At 54.2% G+C, this 19704-nt stretch overlaps 10 protein-coding genes across 10 annotated transcripts; 6 read left to right on the top strand and 4 right to left on the bottom strand.

Moving 5' to 3' along the window:
• The first annotated feature begins 314 nt into the window (after positions 1 to 314).
• On the top strand, positions 315 to 1604 carry LAESUDRAFT_437589 (uncharacterized protein). The gene is made up of 2 exons (XM_040902458.1): positions 315 to 1456; positions 1515 to 1604. The coding sequence occupies exon 1, from the start codon at positions 422 to 424 to the stop codon at positions 1448 to 1450; it is 1029 nt and encodes a 342-aa protein (XP_040759928.1). The 5' UTR covers positions 315 to 421; the 3' UTR covers positions 1451 to 1456; positions 1515 to 1604.
• A 513-nt stretch (positions 1605 to 2117) lies between these two features.
• Positions 2118 to 3355, top strand: LAESUDRAFT_815489 (uncharacterized protein). The gene is made up of 3 exons (XM_040914694.1): positions 2118 to 2237; positions 2305 to 3029; positions 3087 to 3355. Exons 1-3 carry the CDS (start codon positions 2203 to 2205, stop codon positions 3089 to 3091), a joined length of 765 nt encoding a protein of 254 aa, XP_040759927.1. The 5' UTR covers positions 2118 to 2202; the 3' UTR covers positions 3092 to 3355.
• A 500-nt stretch (positions 3356 to 3855) lies between these two features.
• LAESUDRAFT_625977 (uncharacterized protein) lies at positions 3856 to 4230 on the top strand (the record flags this gene model as incomplete). Its single annotated transcript, XM_040903338.1, has 1 exon — positions 3856 to 4230. A coding segment is annotated over one exon (375 nt), but the record flags the coding sequence as incomplete, so codon positions are not given.
• Positions 4231 to 4911: 681 nt separating this feature from the next.
• Positions 4912 to 6178, bottom strand: LAESUDRAFT_662476 (Zinc/iron permease; the record flags this gene model as incomplete). Its single annotated transcript, XM_040904994.1, has 5 exons — positions 4912 to 5076; positions 5129 to 5313; positions 5400 to 5893; positions 5949 to 6024; positions 6085 to 6178. The coding sequence occupies 5 exons, from the start codon at positions 6176 to 6178 to the stop codon at positions 4912 to 4914; spliced, it is 1014 nt and encodes a 337-aa protein (XP_040759925.1).
• Positions 6179 to 6814: 636 nt separating this feature from the next.
• LAESUDRAFT_763122 (uncharacterized protein) lies at positions 6815 to 7369 on the top strand (the record flags this gene model as incomplete). Its single annotated transcript, XM_040913208.1, has 3 exons — positions 6815 to 6955; positions 7011 to 7256; positions 7316 to 7369. The coding sequence occupies 3 exons, from the start codon at positions 6815 to 6817 to the stop codon at positions 7367 to 7369; spliced, it is 441 nt and encodes a 146-aa protein (XP_040759924.1).
• A 229-nt stretch (positions 7370 to 7598) lies between these two features.
• On the bottom strand, positions 7599 to 7878 carry LAESUDRAFT_730513 (uncharacterized protein). The gene has a single exon (XM_040909857.1). The coding sequence runs from the start codon at positions 7866 to 7868 to the stop codon at positions 7671 to 7673; it is 198 nt and encodes a 65-aa protein (XP_040759923.1). The 5' UTR covers positions 7869 to 7878; the 3' UTR covers positions 7599 to 7670.
• Positions 7879 to 8771: 893 nt separating this feature from the next.
• LAESUDRAFT_763121 (uncharacterized protein) lies at positions 8772 to 10559 on the top strand (the record flags this gene model as incomplete). The annotated part of the gene is made up of 4 exons (XM_040913207.1): positions 8772 to 8927; positions 9010 to 9145; positions 9201 to 9878; positions 9940 to 10559. 4 exons carry the CDS (start codon positions 8772 to 8774, stop codon positions 10557 to 10559), a joined length of 1590 nt encoding a protein of 529 aa, XP_040759922.1.
• Positions 10560 to 11921: 1362 nt separating this feature from the next.
• LAESUDRAFT_662434 (uncharacterized protein) lies at positions 11922 to 12290 on the top strand (the record flags this gene model as incomplete). Its single annotated transcript, XM_040904990.1, has 1 exon — positions 11922 to 12290. A coding segment is annotated over one exon (369 nt), but the record flags the coding sequence as incomplete, so codon positions are not given.
• A 1089-nt stretch (positions 12291 to 13379) lies between these two features.
• Positions 13380 to 13789, bottom strand: LAESUDRAFT_730512 (uncharacterized protein). The gene has a single exon (XM_040909856.1). The coding sequence runs from the start codon at positions 13672 to 13674 to the stop codon at positions 13435 to 13437; it is 240 nt and encodes a 79-aa protein (XP_040759920.1). The 5' UTR covers positions 13675 to 13789; the 3' UTR covers positions 13380 to 13434.
• Positions 13790 to 15470: 1681 nt separating this feature from the next.
• Positions 15471 to 18493, bottom strand: LAESUDRAFT_662540 (uncharacterized protein; the record flags this gene model as incomplete). Its single annotated transcript, XM_040904998.1, has 11 exons — positions 15471 to 15526; positions 15580 to 15720; positions 15769 to 15844; positions 15908 to 15922; positions 15984 to 16276; positions 16335 to 16441; positions 17804 to 17867; positions 17921 to 18032; positions 18092 to 18177; positions 18231 to 18378; positions 18434 to 18493. Coding segments are annotated over 11 exons (1158 nt in total), but the record flags the coding sequence as incomplete, so codon positions are not given.
• Between the last annotated feature and the right edge of the window lie 1211 nt (positions 18494 to 19704).

Below are 19704 nucleotides of genomic sequence, written 5' to 3'. Positions count from 1 at the left end.
CGGGCCCGAGCCCCACTTCCTTCCTTCCTTCCTTCCTGCACCCAACCACCGCTAATAAGTACCGTGCACAATACTGTGGGAGCAGTCGATGTTCGATGGCAGCACGGAAGAGTTCGGGTTATGTAACGCGCACCCACCTCATATCTACCGCGTTTCCACCGTTCACGTTCATGTTTTCTCAGTCCGTTACATCACGGGTGAGTTGATTTCGGCCCCGCAGTCGTGATGCTGTACTTGCTTGACTTACCTGGCCGGTAGGCTAAGAAAGTATAGCTCCTGACGATTACCGACGTCTCCACAACGTGCTGTACGTAGCTCTGCGGTCCGCACAATATCGGTTCGCGTCCCTTCATTTCGTGACACTGGCTGACAAGGAGCGCGGTGCACAGCAGGCAGATACCAGATATCACATAGTACGAAAATGGTGCAGATAAGAGAGACACCACCAAAATGCGCTCGTCAAGGCGAGAGCTCGGCGGCCCGAAAGGAAGAGCAGCAGTTCGATGCCCATCCTGAGGCCCCCCACGAGGTCGTCGTCGCTGCCGTGGCCGCCCAACCCAATTCTCATCACAAAACCAAGACTCTGCCATTCTTGCTACTTGCGGCCGTATCGTGCTATCTTTGCCTTTGTGGTGAATTTAGCACGATCAAGCTCGCAGGTGTCGGTGCGCAGGCCATCGCCCCCGTCTGTGTCGCGGAACAGGTACCGCTTCGAGATGTGCAAGAGGATCGATGTAGAGCGTCACTGCGACGGGTAGAGGAGGGGGTGTATGCGTACGATGAAGCGCGACAGGCCTACGACGACGTAGCGCGAAAGGTCTACGACGAGCAGCGCGAGGCCTACGAAAAGGCAGTGCTACAGGCCTACGACACGCAGCGCAAGGCCATCGATGGGCAGCACGAGGCCATGGAAAGGCAGCGTGAGGGTGTCGACGAGCAGCTCGAGGCCATCGACAAGGAGCGCGAGGCCTTTGACAGGGAGCGTAAGGCCATCGGCAGGGAGCGCAAGGCCATCGGCAGGGAGCGCAAGGCCATCGGCAAACAGCTCGAGGCCTTCGACAGGAAGCGCAAGGTCTTCGACAGGAAGCGCAAGGCCTTTGACAAGCAGTGTAAGGCCACAAAAAGCCAGCGTGAGGACGTCGACGAGCAGCTCAAGGCCATCGACAAGGTCCTTGAGGCCATGGAAAAGAAGCGTGAGAATGTCGACAAGCTGCTCGAGATGCTTGACAAGCAGCTCGAGGCCTCTGACAGGCAGCGCGATGCCTTCGGCAGGCAGCGCAAGGCGATGGAAAAGCAGCGCAAGGCCGTCGGCAAGCAGCTCGATGCCTTTGACAGGAAGCGCAAGACCGTCGACAGGCAGCGCAAGGCCTTTGACAAGCAGCTCGAGGCCTTCGACAGGCTGCGCGAGGCCATCGACAAGCAGCGCAAGGCCGTCACCGTGGATGGTTGACGAGAGGTGAGCACAAATTGCCGAACGTGACGAGAGCTTTGCTCAGATGGCTGGTTTTCGTTAGAGTGATGGCGCTCGTTCATGCTGGAGGTCTTTGAGAGATTGTTGGGCGATCTTGATCGTTTGTCTTGCATGCGTTGGTCTTTTTACCTCCCACTTTGGATTCACTGGGAATTGCATCGGCGTCGGTTGTGGTGAACCATTTGAGTCTGTGCATTATATGCACTCGTTCTGTAGACCACCAATTGAATTATTGGGCGATCTTGGTCGTTTGTCTTGCATGCGTTCGTCTTTTTGATATCACCAGCTTTGGATTCACTGGGAGTCGTGTCTGTGCATTATATGCACTCGTTCTGTAGACCACTGGTATGACATCGTCTCCGCTTTGACACTTCATATGCATCCAGATAAGCGAGCGGTACCGATGTCGGCGCAGAATACAGTATATAGAATGCGCAACACAACACTCCTAGACGCGACGCGAGGGCGTCCATCATCACGCATGCATATGGCATAACCGTGGCTCGGCCAACTCCGTGCTTCCTGCGTACAACAAGCACTCCTACTACCATACACACTCTATAGTGTCGAAGCCGTCGAAATTCGATGGCAGCGCGGCGGATCGCGAAAAAGGCAGGTTATATAGCACATACCCGCCTGACATATACCGCGCTCCCACCGTTCAACTTCCCTCAGCCCGTCCCACCACAGTTCAGCTGAGGGTAAGAAAGTACAGTTCACAACATCTACCGATGTCTTTCCAAACCATGGTGGAAGAAGCTCTACGGTCTGCACAATATCAATTCGCTGTCCTTCAATTCATGGCACTGGCTGACGAGGACCGCGGTGTACAGCAGATGCCACCAGGTACCAGGTACGAGAATGGTGCAGATCAGTGAGACGAAGCGCGATGTTGAAGACGAGCGCCGCGTCTGTGGCGAAGAGCAGCAGCTCAACGGCCACCTCGAGCCTCCTCCTCGCGAGGCCGTTGTCGCTGCCGCGGCCTCTCAGCCCATGCCAGGATCCCATAACAAAGTCAAGAATGCGCCATTATTCTTACTAGCGGCTATATTGTGGTGTCTTTGCATTTATGGCGCATTTAGCACAATGAAGCCTGCAAATGTCACTACGCAGGACCTCGTTCCTGTGTCCGCCCCGGCACATATACCCTTTCAAGATACGCAAAAAAAACAAATGGAAGCATTTCTGCAACAAGTAGAGGAGGAAATGCGCGCCATCAACGCAACGCGAGACGCCGTCGATGCAGCGCGACACGCCATCGATAAGGAACGCGAGACTATCGACAAGCAGCACGATATGATCGACAAGGAGCGCGAGGCCGTCGACAAGGAGCGCGAGGCCATCGATAAGCAGCGAGAGGCCGCCGCTGTGGCGCGTGTCCCCCACCTGCTGCACTGGGTCAAGGACAGCCACCCGTTCCTCCAAGGGCTGCTGATGCTCCTCGCGACACCGTTCATCATCGTGGGCAACATGCTGTGGGGCGCGGGCCTGCTTATAGAGGGTATCGGGAGGTTGTTGGTGTTGGGGCCGCGAGCGGCATATAGATGGTTGAGCGGAGGTGAGCGCGATCGTCGAATGCGATGAGAGCTAATCTCAGAAGTCTGGTTTTCGTTAGTGTGATGGCAGACGTTTCTGCTGCAGTTCATTCAGAAATTCTTGAGCGATCTTAGTCATTTTTCTTACGTGTAGGGTCTTCTTCGTATCGCCAGCTTTGGATTGGGATGGCAGTCTGTATATTGGATGCTCTCGTTCTGCTTTTTCAGCTGTATATGATGTTGCGCATTGTGCTAAATGTACTGCGTGCTGCATAGAGGATAAGTTACAGGGGAAAGCGTAGCGGGTCAACGAGGCTCTAGGCCAATTGAATATGTAGTATCATCTCGGCCTTGAGATCTTCAGACTTCGTACGCGTCCAGACAAACGACTGAGTTGCCATCGACATCGGTGCAGAATACAGTCGAACTGCGCAACACACCTAGACGCCAGGCCAGGGCGTCCATCACGCATGCCTGGCTCGGCCCCACTTCCTTCCTGCGCACCGCCACTACCGTGCACACACTACTGACGTCTCCAGACCCGCGTACTGTAAGTACCTCCGCGATCCACACAATGTCGGTTCGCTCGTTCGATTCGTTGTGCACAGTAACTGACGAGGACCGTGGTGCACCGCAGATTCCAAATACGAGATCATGGTGCAGATAAGACAGACACCGACGGAGGGTGACCAAGGCGAAAGCCCGACGGGCCAGAGGGAAGAACAGCAGCTTAATGGCCACCCGGAGGCTCCTGGCGAGGTCGTCGCCGTCGCTGCCGCGGCCTTTCAGCCCGAGCCCGAGCCCCGACCCAGCGCACAAGCCGACACCCCCACGCCCACCCCGACACAAACCCAAACCCAACCGCCAACCCAGCCTCAACCCACGCAAGACCAACAATGGCAAGCAGCACTCCACCAAGCAGAGGACGGAATGCGCGCCTACAACGCAGCCCGCCAAGCCGGCGACGCACAGGGCGAAGCCGCCGCCATAACGCACATCCCCACCCTCCTCCGCGCAGCCGGGGACCAGCACCCCGACCCGCAGGTCCAAGCCGATCTGTACGAGCGCGCGCGGCGGTTCGCGGAGGCGAGCCAGGAGGAGCGCGATGCGATGGTGCATCCGTTCTTGCAGGGACTTGGGCTCCTCGTCGCGACGCCGTTTTTGCTTGCGGGGGGCGTGCTGTTTGGGGTGGGGAAGCTTGTGCAGGGTGTGGGGAGCTTGTTGGCGAGCGGGCCGCAGGCGGCGTATCGGTGGTTTGGGAGAGGTGAGTGTGCGTTGTTTGGATGTGGTGATGGCAAGCGGCTGATCTCAGATGGATGGGTTTCGTTAGAACGGTGATGGCGGTCGTTCGTCTCAATCGTTTGTCTCGCCTGCATTGGTTTCGTTGATGTCACTAGCTTTGGATTAGGGCATCGCGTCGGCACGTATTGGTGCCAGCAAGATGCTATCATTTTGCTTCTTCAATTGTATATTATCCGTGTAAAAGTACCACTCCTGCTCAACGCACGGCTGCCAGACTGGTTCGGAACCGCTGTTCTCCTGTTGTGGGTCGAGGTCCCCGTATCACACATTCTCATCGAATACTGCTGTCAATCCCGAGACCCGAAGACGTCTAAGTTTACAGGCACATCATCCGGGTATGAACGCATGCGCAGAGCGAAACTTCCAAATATACGTGCCACCCATCAGCGAGTCGCGACGCACTATCGCCGCGATACCCGAGCTCGACAACGAAGCACAATGCACGGCTGCACACCCACCGGACCGGACGCGGGCCGTCAGAGCAGATCCACGCAAGCGCGCAAGCGGGGAGGCCCTCGCACAGAGATACGACACGACACGACATCTGCCCGCACCGTACATCCGCCAACGTACGAAGCCTCCAGCACAGCTCGCCCACACTCGCTACGCTCCACGCTCGTGGTCATGCCCGACGATTACGCCGATAGCAAAAGGCACGAACATGCCCAGAACGATGCAGAGCACGCGAGTCTTCCGCCCGACGTCCTCTGCGTCGCCGTGCCCCGAGACGGGCCTGAGGACCGTCGCGACGTACAGGAAGGTCCCGCCCTGCGAACGGGTTCGTGATGGCGCAAGAGCACGAGCGCAGCGTGCCACGTACCGATATGAGCAGGGCGACGCCGGGCCACCGGCCCTCGCTGCTTGTCCCGAAGAAGGAGAGCAGGACGTAGGATGCTAGCGCACCGAGGGGGGTTGACGCGCTGAAGAGGGCGAGGTGCTTTTTGCATTCCGAGCGCGGGAGGGACGTCGAGAGGAGTGAAGTCGTCAGAGCCAATGCCGTCGGTGCTGGAGGTGCGTGGTCCGCGGAAACGAAGCGGTGGCAGTGAGTTATGATGCGCATCGATCTGCAATTCCGCGAAATGCAGACGCACCTTTGTGTATCACCAGCGCGAAAAACACGACGAGGGATAGACTGGATGGTAGTGCCGATGCGGGGGCGTTTGGATCGGAGCCTGGGGCGGACAGCGCAGATGACCCGAGCGCGAGTCCGTCCGCGAGTGCGTGCATGACGAGCCCCAGAGTGAGCGGGTATGCGCGCTTCCTGCTCTCAGCGTCCTGAGCCTCCGGTCTCCGGTAGGGCGGTGCGTTGTCGCTGTTCGGAGCGCGAGCGTCTCCGACGGGGATGCCTTCCGCGCGCTCCAGCTCGCCGAGCTCGACGTCGAACTCGACTACGGTGTCGGCCGTGGAGGGCTTTGGCGTGTGGATAGGTGATGGAGGAAGGTGCGGAGACGGCGAGTCGTGCGAGTGGGGGGATAGAAGTTGCTCGACGACGAGCATGAACGTGAACCCTGTGAGGAGAGACAGGGCAACCGCGGACGTAGGAAATCCGGATGACGAATCGGCATGAGCGAGAGTCTCTGCTCCTCTTTGGTACGTTTTAGGTCATTAGGCCATAACATCTGACGAACGGACGAACTCACTCAGGGATGATGACTCCCAAAGCTGCACCGAGCAGCAGACCTGTGCCGAACGCGGACAGCTTCGCCAACGCATGTTCTGTTCATCATCATATGAATAGGCTGTGCGACCACGGAGCGAGCAACGTGCGCTGCTTACTGGAGAAGTTGAAGAACAAAGGAAGGACACCGATCCCGAAAGAGGCCGCACCGAGAAGGGCGGACATGAGGACCACCGCGAACAATCCAGACATTGTCGGTGGGAACGGGGATTAGTGATCCACTTGCTGTGTTGGCCGGTGAATCGTCCCCGCGGGATAGCTTCTGCTCGCGATGGTGGATGTAACGGCGAGCGAGTGCAGGTGCATGCTGCGTTTGCGTGTTGAGCGACGACGCTCAAGCGCGTTGGGAAGACGGGCCACGTGGAAGAATATGCTGACGTAATCAAAGAGTTCGTTTCAATGGTCCCGCCTGCGGTCGAGGCCAGGGAGAGCTGTGCAACTCGTGTCTTCGCTGAATACTCTGGAATCGTCGGCGTTGAAGCGAGAATTGGTGCATGTCCATGCGTTGGGAAGGTCGACGAGGCTCGGAAGTGAGCCGGAGATTGCTCTCGACGAAGATGGATGTGTTGCTCCTTCACCTCGGCCGAGCACTGCACTGGCCTCGTTGCCCCCAAGGCCCCACGCTGCCATCAAATCCTCGGCTTTCACTCCCCGCCCGTGCGGTCCCGGGATCGTGTTTTTTTTGGTGTCCTTCACAGCCGTCGCTCGGCAATCCACGACATATATAAGTTGGAGCTTTGCTGGCAGCCTTCCTTCCTCACCGCCAACTTTGGCTCACATCCCTATCCCCCTCCCATACCAAAAATAACAACCTTACTCGTCCGCATAATGTTTGCCTCCATCAAGTCGCTCTTCGTCCTCGGCTGCCTCGCCCTTTCTGCCTTTGCACAGAACATCGCCATCAGCGCACCAGCTGCGGGGGACACAGTAAGCGCGGGGAGCAACATCACCGTGCGGGTTGACAAGCCGGTGCGTCCTTTCCTTCTCGTCATCTCCAAGCGTCGTCGTGCTCATCGCTATGTAGGCCACCCTAACTGGCTCGACTGATGTCGCCATCGCCATCTGCCTCAAGTCGTGCGCAGGATACACGGGCGGTTGCGCCTCCTTCGACACGACAGAGGTCCTCGGTGATATCCTCTACACTGGCCCCTACGACCCAATATACGGCTCTGGCGACTGGTACCCATTCCAGAACTTTACTGTTCAGGTGCCAGCCGGCATGGAGTCCGGTGAGGCCTCTCTCAGTGTGACACACCTCGTTCTCGTAGGCGTAAGTACCTGCCCTCCAACGTATGCCGAACAACTGACGTTGACGCACGTTCGACGCAGGCTGGCCCAATGCCGATCATGCAGGTCGCAAATGAGACGATCATCATCGGGTAAAAGCATCCCAACTCCCTCATGATGCCTGTCGAACTTTAGCCCTCACGGACTACCCTCCCCATGAACGGGACTCTCTGTCAGTGTGAAATCCGGGACCTTTCTTGCATACCACTAGCTCTATGTAGTCACCCTAACCTCTCTGAACTCTCTTTGGACTCTGCCACGCCATACGCTACGTAGCATACCTGCTCGGGTATCATACACCCTTGTATATTACGAACAATACAAGCCGCAATGTTGTAATGTCTTTCTACCGATGCCTTCGCTATTGTTGTGACTCGAACATGCGTCGACATCCGTGCTACTCCTCGCGAACCTCCACGCACGTGAACCATGTTTCGATAATCTGTAGAAAGTTGGTCAAAAACAAGGATATAATCAAGGAAGCCAGAGATGCAAGGTTACCGACGATCCGTTGGCACAGGTTGGCACTGGACGCATGAGCTACCCGTGCACACCAAGGAACGTCTCCACACAAAAGAATGTCGTATGCTTTCATTCAGATTCGTCCGCCCATACTTGCACGTCCACATGACGGTGTACATTGACGTGAATCTGGCCATCAGCACCAAGAGCACCAGGTCGTACACTGTACACTCTCAGCATAACGAGCGACGATACCCGCCGGAATGGCGAAAGGGCTGCTGTGTCCGCCCTCGAAGGGTATGCTGTACAGTGCAACCAGCGCGTCCTTCATGACCTCTGGAGTTACAATATGCTTGAGGACGTGTCACAGGAAGGACGTGTCACAGTAAGGTCGAGGTCTCCGCAATCCATCTTCTCCGGGTTGTCATCTGGGAGTGCAATCAGCTCGTACTTCCGACGCGAGGTAGCAAGGCCGCTTTCAGAGATCGGTAGACATCAGGTGTTCGCGGAAAGACCGCGTCGTGCAGTATCTGGAACGTGTTCTTTCCCATGGCAGCAAGATTTTCCTCGCATGATCCGAGCGAAATTGAGCGTTGGGAGCAGGGGTGTCAGCCACAGCGGACAGCGGAGCTGAAAGTGCAATATCGGAGAATAACAACTTGCTTGCGAAAGACTTATCTTTTTCAACCTCCGATTTCGCTGCGCTCCAACACGCGTACAAGCATTCGCTCCTAATCACCACCACCTCGTCGTTGTCGCCTGTCTTGCAACATCGCTGAGCCCGTCATGCCTTCTACTGAAACATCCACACACCACACTGCAGGCATGAAGGCATTTATTCCCACTGCAAATGCACTGAAAATGTGTTCTAAAGTGTGACCTATGCAACACTATGCCCTAATTAGACAACTTTATTTCCCAAAAAGGCAGTCAATTACAATGTCGTGTCATTAAGTAACGGTCGCAAATGCTTTCATGTCTGCGGTGCCACCAGTCGCCTCAGTCCTCAGCTGTGCCTGATATCGAGCTAGCCTACATGATCCTGGACGAAGACGATGTCGTCGGTAACATCTGCATGATTCGCGTTGATAGCTCATGGAGTTTCGCGGAAGTTCGTCGCAAGATCTACGAGAAGGAGAAGTATATTTTCGAGCGTCTCAAGATCCCCCCCTCTGAAATTTCTATCTACACTGTGCGTTGCCCTCTCATCGTCGCAATGGCGCCACTCTGATCGAGCATTATTAGCCTGACCAACTGAACGTCTTCCGGAAGAGACCCTGCCCCATCGTGTGAAGACGAGTGTGGAGGGTTCGAAACCCATTGTCCCCTTGTATAAAGTCGGCACGATCTGTCATCAACTGAACCCGGATGACATGTCGATTCATCTTGTGCTCGTGGCGCGTCCTCTAGGTGAGTCGTTTCACAGACGGTGTCACGATACTAGCCTGACGGGAATACCCAACAGCTTACCCAATCATCCCCGCCAAACGCAGGCCTTCCACCACAGAGGACGAGGTGTTGAAGCGCATCAAGACACAGAAGATTGCACTAAATTCCCCGTCCAACTATGCCCATGCGTCTACGTTCGCGAGGCTGCAGACGATAGCTGAACATCGTGTGCTGAATGATCGCCCAGTGTCCGAGCCGGAGATTGCTCCTATTGCCCTTCTGTATGACGGCTTCGGCGTTTTGACGGATATGCTCGCCGCTGAGGAAAGCGAAAATGTCCACGCCGAGAAGGACGCGAAATTTTTCACACTTGTGCGTGATTTCGCGGATGCTATGTGCCTATACTACGCAGATGATCTAGCGCGGATGAACGCTGGGCTACGGTTTCTTCAGAAGATATTCAATGACGGCAGAGAATGCGATATCAACGATCCCAATCCCGATCCTGATTGCATATGTGTCAGGAGGGCTGATGCTGATGGCAACTCGAAAACGGACGGCAACTCAGTATGCGTCACAGGAGCTGCAGATCTTATGTTCAAATTCAAGAACGAGCAAGGGACCTCAGGTGATCCTGTGCCGGAGGGCGTGTCCTATATTGCTCATTTCCACCGGATGGCAGTCGAGGAGAGCAGTGTCAACGAAAAGTTGTATTCTGGGTGGAGGGTGCCTTCTCTCCTCGTTACAGTTGCTGGTGAGTCTCACGTAGAAATTGTTTGTGAGTGATGAACATGGTTCTGAAGAGCTACGTACAGGCGCAGTTATAACGTTTCATGCGGTAGTTGCTATGGGCAACTATCGGGTAGTACCTCTGACACCGCCAATGTGGCTGGTCAGCCCGACAGGGTCGAGCAATGATATGGTATACCGCAGAATGCTCATTCGCGCATTCAAGGTTGCGGTATTTGTCCGACAAAAGATCCGTGAAGATACTGCCAAGATGCGGGAGTTGGCCAGCAGAGATGGCCTTACTTCACTGTCGCTCAAAGAAATGTATCTCCCGAACATCATTAGCGTTACATCGACCACCGCTGGATCGCCGCCTCTCGGGACCAAGATCTTAGAAGTACTGTTATCGCGAGAAGACCGTCTTGTCTATTTCGCAAAGAGGTTGGATGCGGACCAAGAGTACATCATCATCAAAGTCACGCGGCGCTACACCAGAGAGCTGCATGAGTTTTGCGCAGAGAGAGGGCATGCGCCAAGGCTGCTCGGGTTCGATAGGGTCTCAGATGGGTGGAGTATTGTGGCGATGGAATACGTCCAAGGCCAGTCCTTGCTCGAAAGCCACGGATATCTGACAGAGTGGAGGGATGGTTTGAAAAAGGTCGTCGACGAGTTCCACAGCAAAGGACTGGTTCACGGTGACCTGTGAGATGTCAATCTCCTCATACCCGAATCGGACAAGACAAAGGTGATCATCATCGATTTCGACTGGGGAGGAAGAGCAGGAGAAGCCCGCTACCCCGACGTATGCCTTCATCCGGATATAGGTTTTACGGGAAGGCGGCCTTTGACGATCAGTGTTCAAGACGACAACCGCACCTTAGAGTGCGCTTTGGACAAACACCGTCACATGCGAAAGGCATAAGTTTCTTGCTGTTTATAAGTGGAAGGATGCTGTGGCAGTCTCATTCAGCATCCACTTGATCTGTATCTCTAGATGTAATAGTAGCGTCCTGTGCCGGTGCGGAAGGACAGGGACGAGGAGGCCGACCCTGAACAGCGGACGAAGACTCTCTACCACGGGTTGAGCATGATGCAGCAACACACACGCGTACAAGCGCATGACAACTGTCAGCACATATCTACCGAAATCCACAAAGCAGAGCAAACATATACTGGGATCAGGAAATGACACCCAACGATGATCGCAAGCAGCAAATGGACGGCCCACGTCGAGTTGTCGGTCCTCCACGCGACGGGGACGAGGTCTGTTGAGAGGATGATCATACCGGTGGCGATACAGATGCAAGTCAGCCACGGCATCCAGAACCGCTTCAGGATCTACTCAGAGGAGTCCACTTCCTCGATTTAGCGCTCACTGAATATTATACGAGAACAGGTGCGCAAGAATAGCCTGCGTAAGCGGTATTGAGAGACCACCGAAGAAGAAGAAGCTGCATCAAACACAAGGCCGTCAGCTCCAGCCCAACCAAGCCCACGAACAGCGGCACCGAGCACTCACAAGAACGGAATCCACTTGATGTTACCCCTGAAGGCCCTGAAGAGCACCAGCAAAAACACCATCACATCGGCACGGCAAGCGCACAGCGGCCACCGAACGCGTTCGCACACACCAGAGACTGCTCGCCGAGATGGTACTGCAGCAAAACGAAGCCGACGGTACTCCCACCTAAGCAGACAGTAGTTGACAAGAGTCACAAGACCAATCGTGATTGTGCACGCGATACCGTCTCTACGCCCACCACCGTCAGCACCTCACCCAAAAGAATAAGATAGTGCGGAATCAGCTCACAATACGAGAACACGGATCCCTTGATGAAGTCCGCACGATCTTCCATCGACTGAACCCTCATAACAATTTGGTTCGCCTTGTTCTAGTGCTGCCCCTGCAGAGGTATTGCCATACGTCACAGAGGTCGCTGCGTGGCCCGCCGGTACTATAGGGGAAAGTCCTATCTATCACTCTACAAGAGTCTGCCTACCAAGGAGCGACCTTACAGCACCCGAATCAATTCATCTATGTTGGCACTGCGAAAGGGTCCCGGGGAAAATTCTGATCAAGTTCACCCGCTCCTACTTTGTACAGCTGCATGACTTTTGCACCGCACGAGGTCATGCACCGAAGTTGCTAGGCTGCGGCGTTGTTCCCGGGGATTGGAAAGTTGTAGTAATGGAGTGGATCGACCAGGACGAAGAACTCGATCACGCTTCCGCGCACTTATCGACCTGGTCGAAGGACCTCAAGAAGCTGGTGAACGACTTCCATGCGCATAGGTGTGTGCACGGTGATCTTCGAGCGGCGAACTTGATTGTCTGCAAAACCAAACCGGAGCAGGTGCAACTCATCGACTTCGACTGGGCTGGAGATCTCAATTCGGGACAGGTTCATTTACAACTACAGTCCTCAACGAGGAACTGACGGATGGCGAAGACCCGAACGACCTGCTGATCACGAAGGAACGTGATGATCGTGTGCTTGCAAATACATTGAGCAAGCTGGAGCGATTCTCGAGCCATTAATAGATGACTTGGGCGAGGTTGGCGCAGCCGCGCCGGTTTCAAATGACGGTCCAATGTGATGCGGGACACTCACGCGAAGGTCGAAAGACATATTCCAAGGCAGTGATAGGACAATAGACTTTCAGGACAGGAGTGTATGTATCTGAACAGGTTACAATTTAGTGCGAAGTCGAATTCCCGCCACGTCAGTAGTGGGTCTTGTCGCCCTGCAGCTGCCAGAAGCTCACAAGCACCGGGGGCACGAGGGCATGATTCCGCCGGGATCATCGTGAACACATCATGGTCACAGTCACAATGACCTGTTGATGTTTCCGTCACACATTGCAACGGGATCATTTGTAAAGATACTGAACTGATCAACCAATTCGTCCAGAATGATACGCCAGCATTCATACACTGTGTGTTTCAAATGATCCACATGGCAACATTCTGCTATCAGTGAATGAAAATTTTAATTATGCTACAGATAAAACTGCAATGTTCGTCACACCAATAATATGGAATATTTGTGATAACATTATAAATGTTCCTTCGATGTGCCTGTTATGGCCAGATGAGGAACAACGTGGGATCATTGAGCTTGTTTTCAAAATGTGCTCAAAATGATCCCTGATGTGTCAGCGAAATGTCACGCAATTTACATCATGGCATCTTTCTCTTCACATTCAAAATGAAATTGTGATGCAGCCAGCATGTATACCATGAGGAATTCATAATGCAATTACAATGTGCTGTCTGGACACAGCCCGATGGCATGGCAGCATGCATTAAGACAAAAAACACGTTTCAATGCAAATAATCACAGCATGTTTTCAAGATGTTCCCAATCATGTGACAAGGGATCACACCTTAATGCGGCATAATCGGACCCAGATTCAATCCCAGATTCAACTTCAATCTTGCAGGGCCGTTAACGCTGGGGCACCTCGCACCTTCCGTAATCCTGCCTTCAGGAGATATTCCACCGAGGCAGCGCCGAAGAAGTCGAATACTGCTTTATTCGCAGGCCTAGCAGCACTCACTGCGGCCGGAGGCATTGGCTACTATTTATACGCTAGACAGACAGAAACGCGGCCCACTTGGCCGACCCGTCGCTCGTCGCTTCTCCCTCCTTCGACGAATCGCACCACACTTGCACTCGCATCCCAAATATAGATTCCATCTTGGTCCGAAGCAGAGCGATTCCTCGGCCTCCGTCGAGTCGTTAGGCCCTGGCTGAATTGCATCGACGAGCTGCCTGCGCGCCCTCTAGCGCTCCATCCAGGGCGCGTCCTCGTGGCCATGGTGTGAACGGCGATGCGCGTATTTCGCACGCTCGGGCTCGAATCCCGTCCAGCAGCGCAATCCGCTACTACTGTCCATCCTGGACTGATATTACGCCGCCATCTGTTTTTCGCGGTGCTCAAGCGTCGCATTCACGTCCGAAGTTGGTCTTTTTCGTGCTCGGCGTATAGGTGGCCCTAGCCTGCGACGGACTGAGTGCGTTGTGGCGTTCGACTGGTCGAATAGGCGAAAAGTCGAGTCGTTCTTCCCTTACGCGCGCACAGGCCGTCTTCTTTAGCGACGTGCTAACAGGTGGTGATAGACCTTCCCGATGAAAGTGACCGCGGGAGAAATGCTCGAGAGGGCGAACGTTGTCGATGTCTGGGGTGGGCGGGAACAAGCCGAGGATCGCATGGAAGACTCGGTCTCACTACTGTGCACGTCCTGACTGCAATGCGCCTCTCTGGCTGGAACCAAGTGTGTGCGATGGTGAAGACGATGAACGATCCGTGCTCGCTCCCGTTCTGGGCAGCGCGCGGTGCTCTCGCGCTTCGTTCTCTTTTGTGGGTGTGGACGATACGTGCAGCAGCCTGAGGCTAGCGTCACTCCAGATGGGGAGCAGTACTTCCGTGCTCAATCCATCGCGCGCAACTACTCCAGTGCATGTCCCCCATCTCACTCGTCAAGAACCCTCGGCGTGTCAGCATATCATCGTTCCTCCATCACTCACAGTCTACTACTGTACTGACTCTGGAAGATCTGGGATATCGCGTCGACGCATTTAGATAATCCCCGCAATGATGCACCTTGACGCGCTCACTTACTTTGATGGGCGTGCAAGCAAGGACGTCGAGCTGTTGAATTGGCTGATCGACGCCGACGCCGACCACGAGGCCCTTCCTACTCGTGGACGTGAATGGATCAATATTGCTCCTGGCGTGCCTATCAGCTGTACCTTGGCGCTCGACTTCGACGGTTCTTCGTGATGCGGCACAGCAAGTGGGTCAATGTACGCGAAGGATGAGTACTGAGTGTCTAGGGTGACACATCGCAATGACACTGTCACGCTAGTACATGTGAGTCCACCACGTTCTCTCTGCTCCGCCAGGAGGTTTCAGCTGATGGCGCGACCGCAGTCCCTTCACACATTGGACACTTCACCAGGGGGTGCATGTTGGTTCCTTGATTGTCTCGGTGAGTCGCGAGCGGCGTAGTCCCTCCCTTCCCTCGTGCCGTCCTTTCCTCCTTCTTTCGCCCGTATGCGTGCATCATAGTGCATAAGCCGTGCACAGGACGGTAGGCTCCACTGATACATGCGCCGAGAGTGATGAGCGTCGTCGTGTACTTCTACCGTTGTTTGCAAGTATGCAGACCGAGGAGTGATGTGAGCGTGAGCTGCTTCCTTTTCTTGGCCCCTCATGGAGCGGAATACCAGTGAGGACCATGCTACTGGATGGCAGTTGCTGGATGCGTATATACTATCGCCTGCGAGCCTGTCATCGTTCGACTGCAGCTGTTGAGGTGGTTCTAATGATGTACAATCAAATATCGACCAGTTTGGATCTTAATCACTGTAATTCATTGATATACACTTTGCGATTGCGATTATTCGAAAAAAAAGCACTGTGCGTCGTGCCGGGAACGCGACGACACACCAAATTCGACGTCGATGGTTAGTATTCCGTCCACTTTCCAATAAAAAAAGGATTCGCGAAGCATGATATTGACGATCCACAGTCGCGGTTACAGTGCGCACTTCAAACGCTGATCTGCCGCAACTGTAAGATGCATCAACGATAGGTCAGCAACACAAATGTCAGGGACACTCACTGGGAGGTATGTCTACTTCATTGTCATTCAGGTACCATGCTCCTGATGCAAGCGCATTAATCATAATTAAACCACAACCAAGATCAGCTGCTCACGGTCGCCTGTCATAGTTTTCTCATTGCATGTCTGCCCATCACCGAGCCAGTAGAATCGATTGTGAACGCCGTCGGCAGATTCGTAGTTGAAATCCTCCCAGCGCGGGTGCTCGAGAACGCGCAATCCATGCAATGACGAGCCTTGAAAGATATCAGCCACTGTTGAATGTGGATTGGAGGTGCTCTTACCTGGCCAGAGGCCCACAATCCGTCCATCTTCTGTACCCATCTTGTACCAAGATCTGCACTTCTCGCTGAAAACGGTCTGGAAGATGCACAAATGTAGACTTAGCGATCTCTGATAGCAACCTTTCTTGTTGATACGTACCTTCGGGAAATAGTTCTTCACACAGCGACGAAATCAATATCCCACTCCCTACAATTCATGCGGAAAAGTAACACACCTCCAAATACTCATCGAAATCCCTCACTGCTTCCTTCTTTACCTTGATACTCTTCAGCCTTTCTCTCTGCATCTTCTTCATTGCTGCAACCGCATATTCGACCTGGCGCTCCAGCAATATGAGCAGCGAGCCGGCAGCAAGTACCGAGTTTGGGCCGAATGCCATGAACCAGTTCGGAAATCCGTCTGTGCACATGGAGAGGTACGTCGAGGGATGCGGGGTCCATTTCTCTTGGATAGACAGCCCACCACGGCCAGTGATGGAGAAATCGAGATGGAAAGAAATGTCAAAGCCTGTGGAACAGAGCGTACAATCATTTAATCGTGAAAGACGGTCGAGGGAAAGACGCACCGGTTGCACATATGATGACGTCGACATCAATATGTTTCCCGTCAACTGTTTCGATGCCTCGCGGAGTGATGCGCCGGATATCTTTCGGAACAAAGGGCATTTGGGAACTAGCGATAACCGCAGCATTTTTGAGTTACCATTGTGGGTAATTGATAATCCTGACTGGGAATTTCTGTTTTCTTTTTGATTTTCGGATAACCGCCCGTGAAAATTTTCATCGGTGGAGCCGCGTCACCTCGCCATCGTCGCCTCTGCATCACCGCCGCCGTCCTCGCCACCTCTGCGTCACCTCTGCGTCACCGCCGCCGTCCTTGCCGCCTCTGCGTCACCGCCATCGTCACCGCCGCCGTCCTTGCCGCCTCTGCGTCACCATCGTCACCTCTGCTGCCCTTTTGTCAGGGGAGGGGGTTTTTGCAAAGGCACCACCGGGATAGTGTCAGAGTATGCCTCAGACCCCCGGTGTGGCTTCTCTTCGAGAGAAACCGCATGGACAAGTCATTGTATGCCTTTGACCTGTGCGGGCCAGCCAAAAAAAGCATTTCCCTCAAACCTGGTGCAAAGGATATGCCATCTCTCCCATCTCTTTTTGCATCACCCCTAGGCTACTTTCTCACCTGTGGACTCGCACATGTTCTTACAGGTGCGTTGATGCCCTCTTTGCTCTGGTCGCTCCCAAGCTCACTTGCTATCAGTGTTCCCGATGGCCTTGGTCTGAACTCACCAGTCTTACCGGTCACTCATCCTCCACCCACCGCATCCCGCAGGAGTTTGTCGCGTAGGATAAAGGTCACGTGACTTACGTCTGGCTCCAGATCATTTCTCCGCCGCCCATGCATCGTGCTCTCCACAGCACAGCACAGTCTCCACACCATCCTGCACTGTTTGCCCGCCGCATCCCACAGGTGCTTGAAGAGGGTGGAGTTGCTCACGTTGGACGAAGGTCACGTGACTTGCACCTCGATTCAGATATTCCTTCATGCACCGCGCGGTCCCCATTGCACCTCCCATCTGCTGCGCCACACCACTTCTTGTTCCCTGTCAGAGATTGGTGCATGCGTCAGTGTGTTCATCCGGCTCACATTCCTCGTGCTTGCCTCTGCATCAAGTGCTCCCTCTGCCCACATGGCGAGAACTTGAACGAGCCAAGTGAGGCGGTGGATGGCTCTACATATTTGGCCAGCGAGGACAGCATGCACAAATCTCATCAACCTGCGTGACACGTTTAAAAACCTTGCTAGGAGCATTCTCACAGTGCACACCCAGCCGCTCGAGGAGGACATTGGTGGATTCCACTCATACGCTGAGCCGTTTCCTGGACAAGGAGAGGGCAGCTCATCATGGGATGGCTCGATAGCGCACAAGAACTTATGTCCTTGCGATCTATGCTCAGAACCTTTGCGCTACACCATACGCGTTCATCACTGTCAAGTCTGACGTGAGGTGATTTATCGCGTACGTTATCCTCACACAATACCTCCAAGTATCCAGGTCCAGGTGTCAATCGCCTGCATGAGACCCCAAAATCGGGAAGCACTAGCGCACCGCAATCATTATCACAGGTCATCTAGAACCGAAAGCATGCATACAGTGATCCAAAATCCACGGTTTCTTCCATAACTTCTTCCTCATGTTCTCCGTGAGTTCCTGACGTGCCTTTGTCTGTCGCGTGCTACCTCGCAGAGTGACACAGTGGTCGGACTAGATAGTAGGGGCATCAATTGACCCCGTACGTGCAGATGACAATCATCAGAGCATACTTGAAGCGCAGATTCCAATTCATGCCGGAATTGCTTGTACACCTCTTCGTCCTTGAATGCCTCCTTGTCCGCCTGACTGAATTCAACTGCTTTGATGTCAGTGTAAGACCCGACATAACTATGAACAAAAATAACCTACAGTTCTCAGCATCCGTGTCACGCTGAAGGAGCTCTCCCAGCTTCTGTCGAGTGAATGGCGGCGAAACCCAAGTCTTCCCACGCACGAACTGAACCATCCTACCGACGTGCGGTTGTAGCGCTGCAACAGTTTGAATCACACTCGAGCCCTGCCAGACATGCACTTTCCAGCACAGTAGCCGTTATGCAAAAGTGAATACTGACCGAGCCGATGACGCCGACTTTCTTCGTTCTCCACTGCCAGTCTTCAACCGCTTTCTGCCACGTGCGCTCGCCGACGTCAAAGTTGACGCTGACGAACCAGCATGGCCTGCAAGTCGGCAGACAGAACTTGAGCAAGCTTCTGGAGGAGTCCGAGAAGGTGCATCACACGTCTACGTATATCGTCGCCACTGTGAAGGCTGATCGTATCATATCTCCACCGTAGGAACACGTCGACGAGGTATGCATTAACAGTTCGCTCCTTAGCCCGTCCATTGACTTGTATGTCCTCGCAGGATCACTCCGTCACCCATCTCGACGACGCGTCAATGAGCTCGTCCGAGTCGGAAGGTAAGCTGTGCGCGGACCGGCCTGCAGAGCTCGCGAACGCCCTCGCGCAAGTGAAACTCACTCCTGTTCCTCAGTGCGTATTACGCGAACCCGAGCTGCTCACGATCATTGCTTACCATAATGCACAGTGCCTGGGCACTGGAGTGCACTGGCATTTGGCCTATTCGGGCCAGGCGCAGGCGTGCCGGCCGTAGCAATGCTCGGACGGGTGTATTGTTTCTTTGACTGCTCCAAGGGGGCCCGCTGATGGATTTCAGCCAGTTTCATGCATATGAAGGCCACAAATTGTCGACGGTCGTATACCAAAGCTGGGTGTGCAGAATGTCATCAGTGCGTGGCCGTTGTGGCAGCCCCAGCATTTCTCCATCCGTGGACCATGGTTTGAGCTGTCGCCATTGATTGCAGTCCACGAATGCCGCCGATGCTTTGAATCGCGTCTTCTGAGCGTGCGGTGGCAGCGAGCTGATATATGCGCTTCTATGCATGCAGTCGTCGCAATTCATGACCACCTGGCAATCCTAATCACGACCCGATCTCTCAATGCGTTATTCGGGCCCCTCGTCGACCCAGATCACTCACGATTCATGCCATTGTCAGACGCGTACTCTATATCTGATTAGTCGTTCTAGACGTGTTAGACTCGGCTAGGTCACTATTCACTTGTCTTAAGTTCCTGAATCAATAGCAACTCAGGTTTGAGAAGTAGGTTCAATAAGCCGCGTGCGGTCTCCGAAGGATGCCACCACGACTCGCTTCGAAAGAAATTGGATAATCATACATAGGGCCAACGCAATACGCGTTGATTCCGGTAACTGTGAATTGTTCGTATTGATGCAGAAGATGTACCATGACTGAGTTTCATCCAGCGTCTCAAACAGCGTGTCTAATGCACTGCAGAACTCGCCCGCTATGCAAGGAGGGCC

This window comes from Laetiporus sulphureus (genome assembly GCF_001632365.1).
Source record: "Laetiporus sulphureus 93-53 unplaced genomic scaffold LAESUscaffold_51, whole genome shotgun sequence".
NCBI lineage: Eukaryota > Fungi > Basidiomycota > Agaricomycetes > Polyporales > Laetiporaceae > Laetiporus > Laetiporus sulphureus.
The sequence above is the reverse complement of the archived record's forward strand: the minus strand, read 5'-3'. Positions and strand labels throughout refer to the sequence as shown.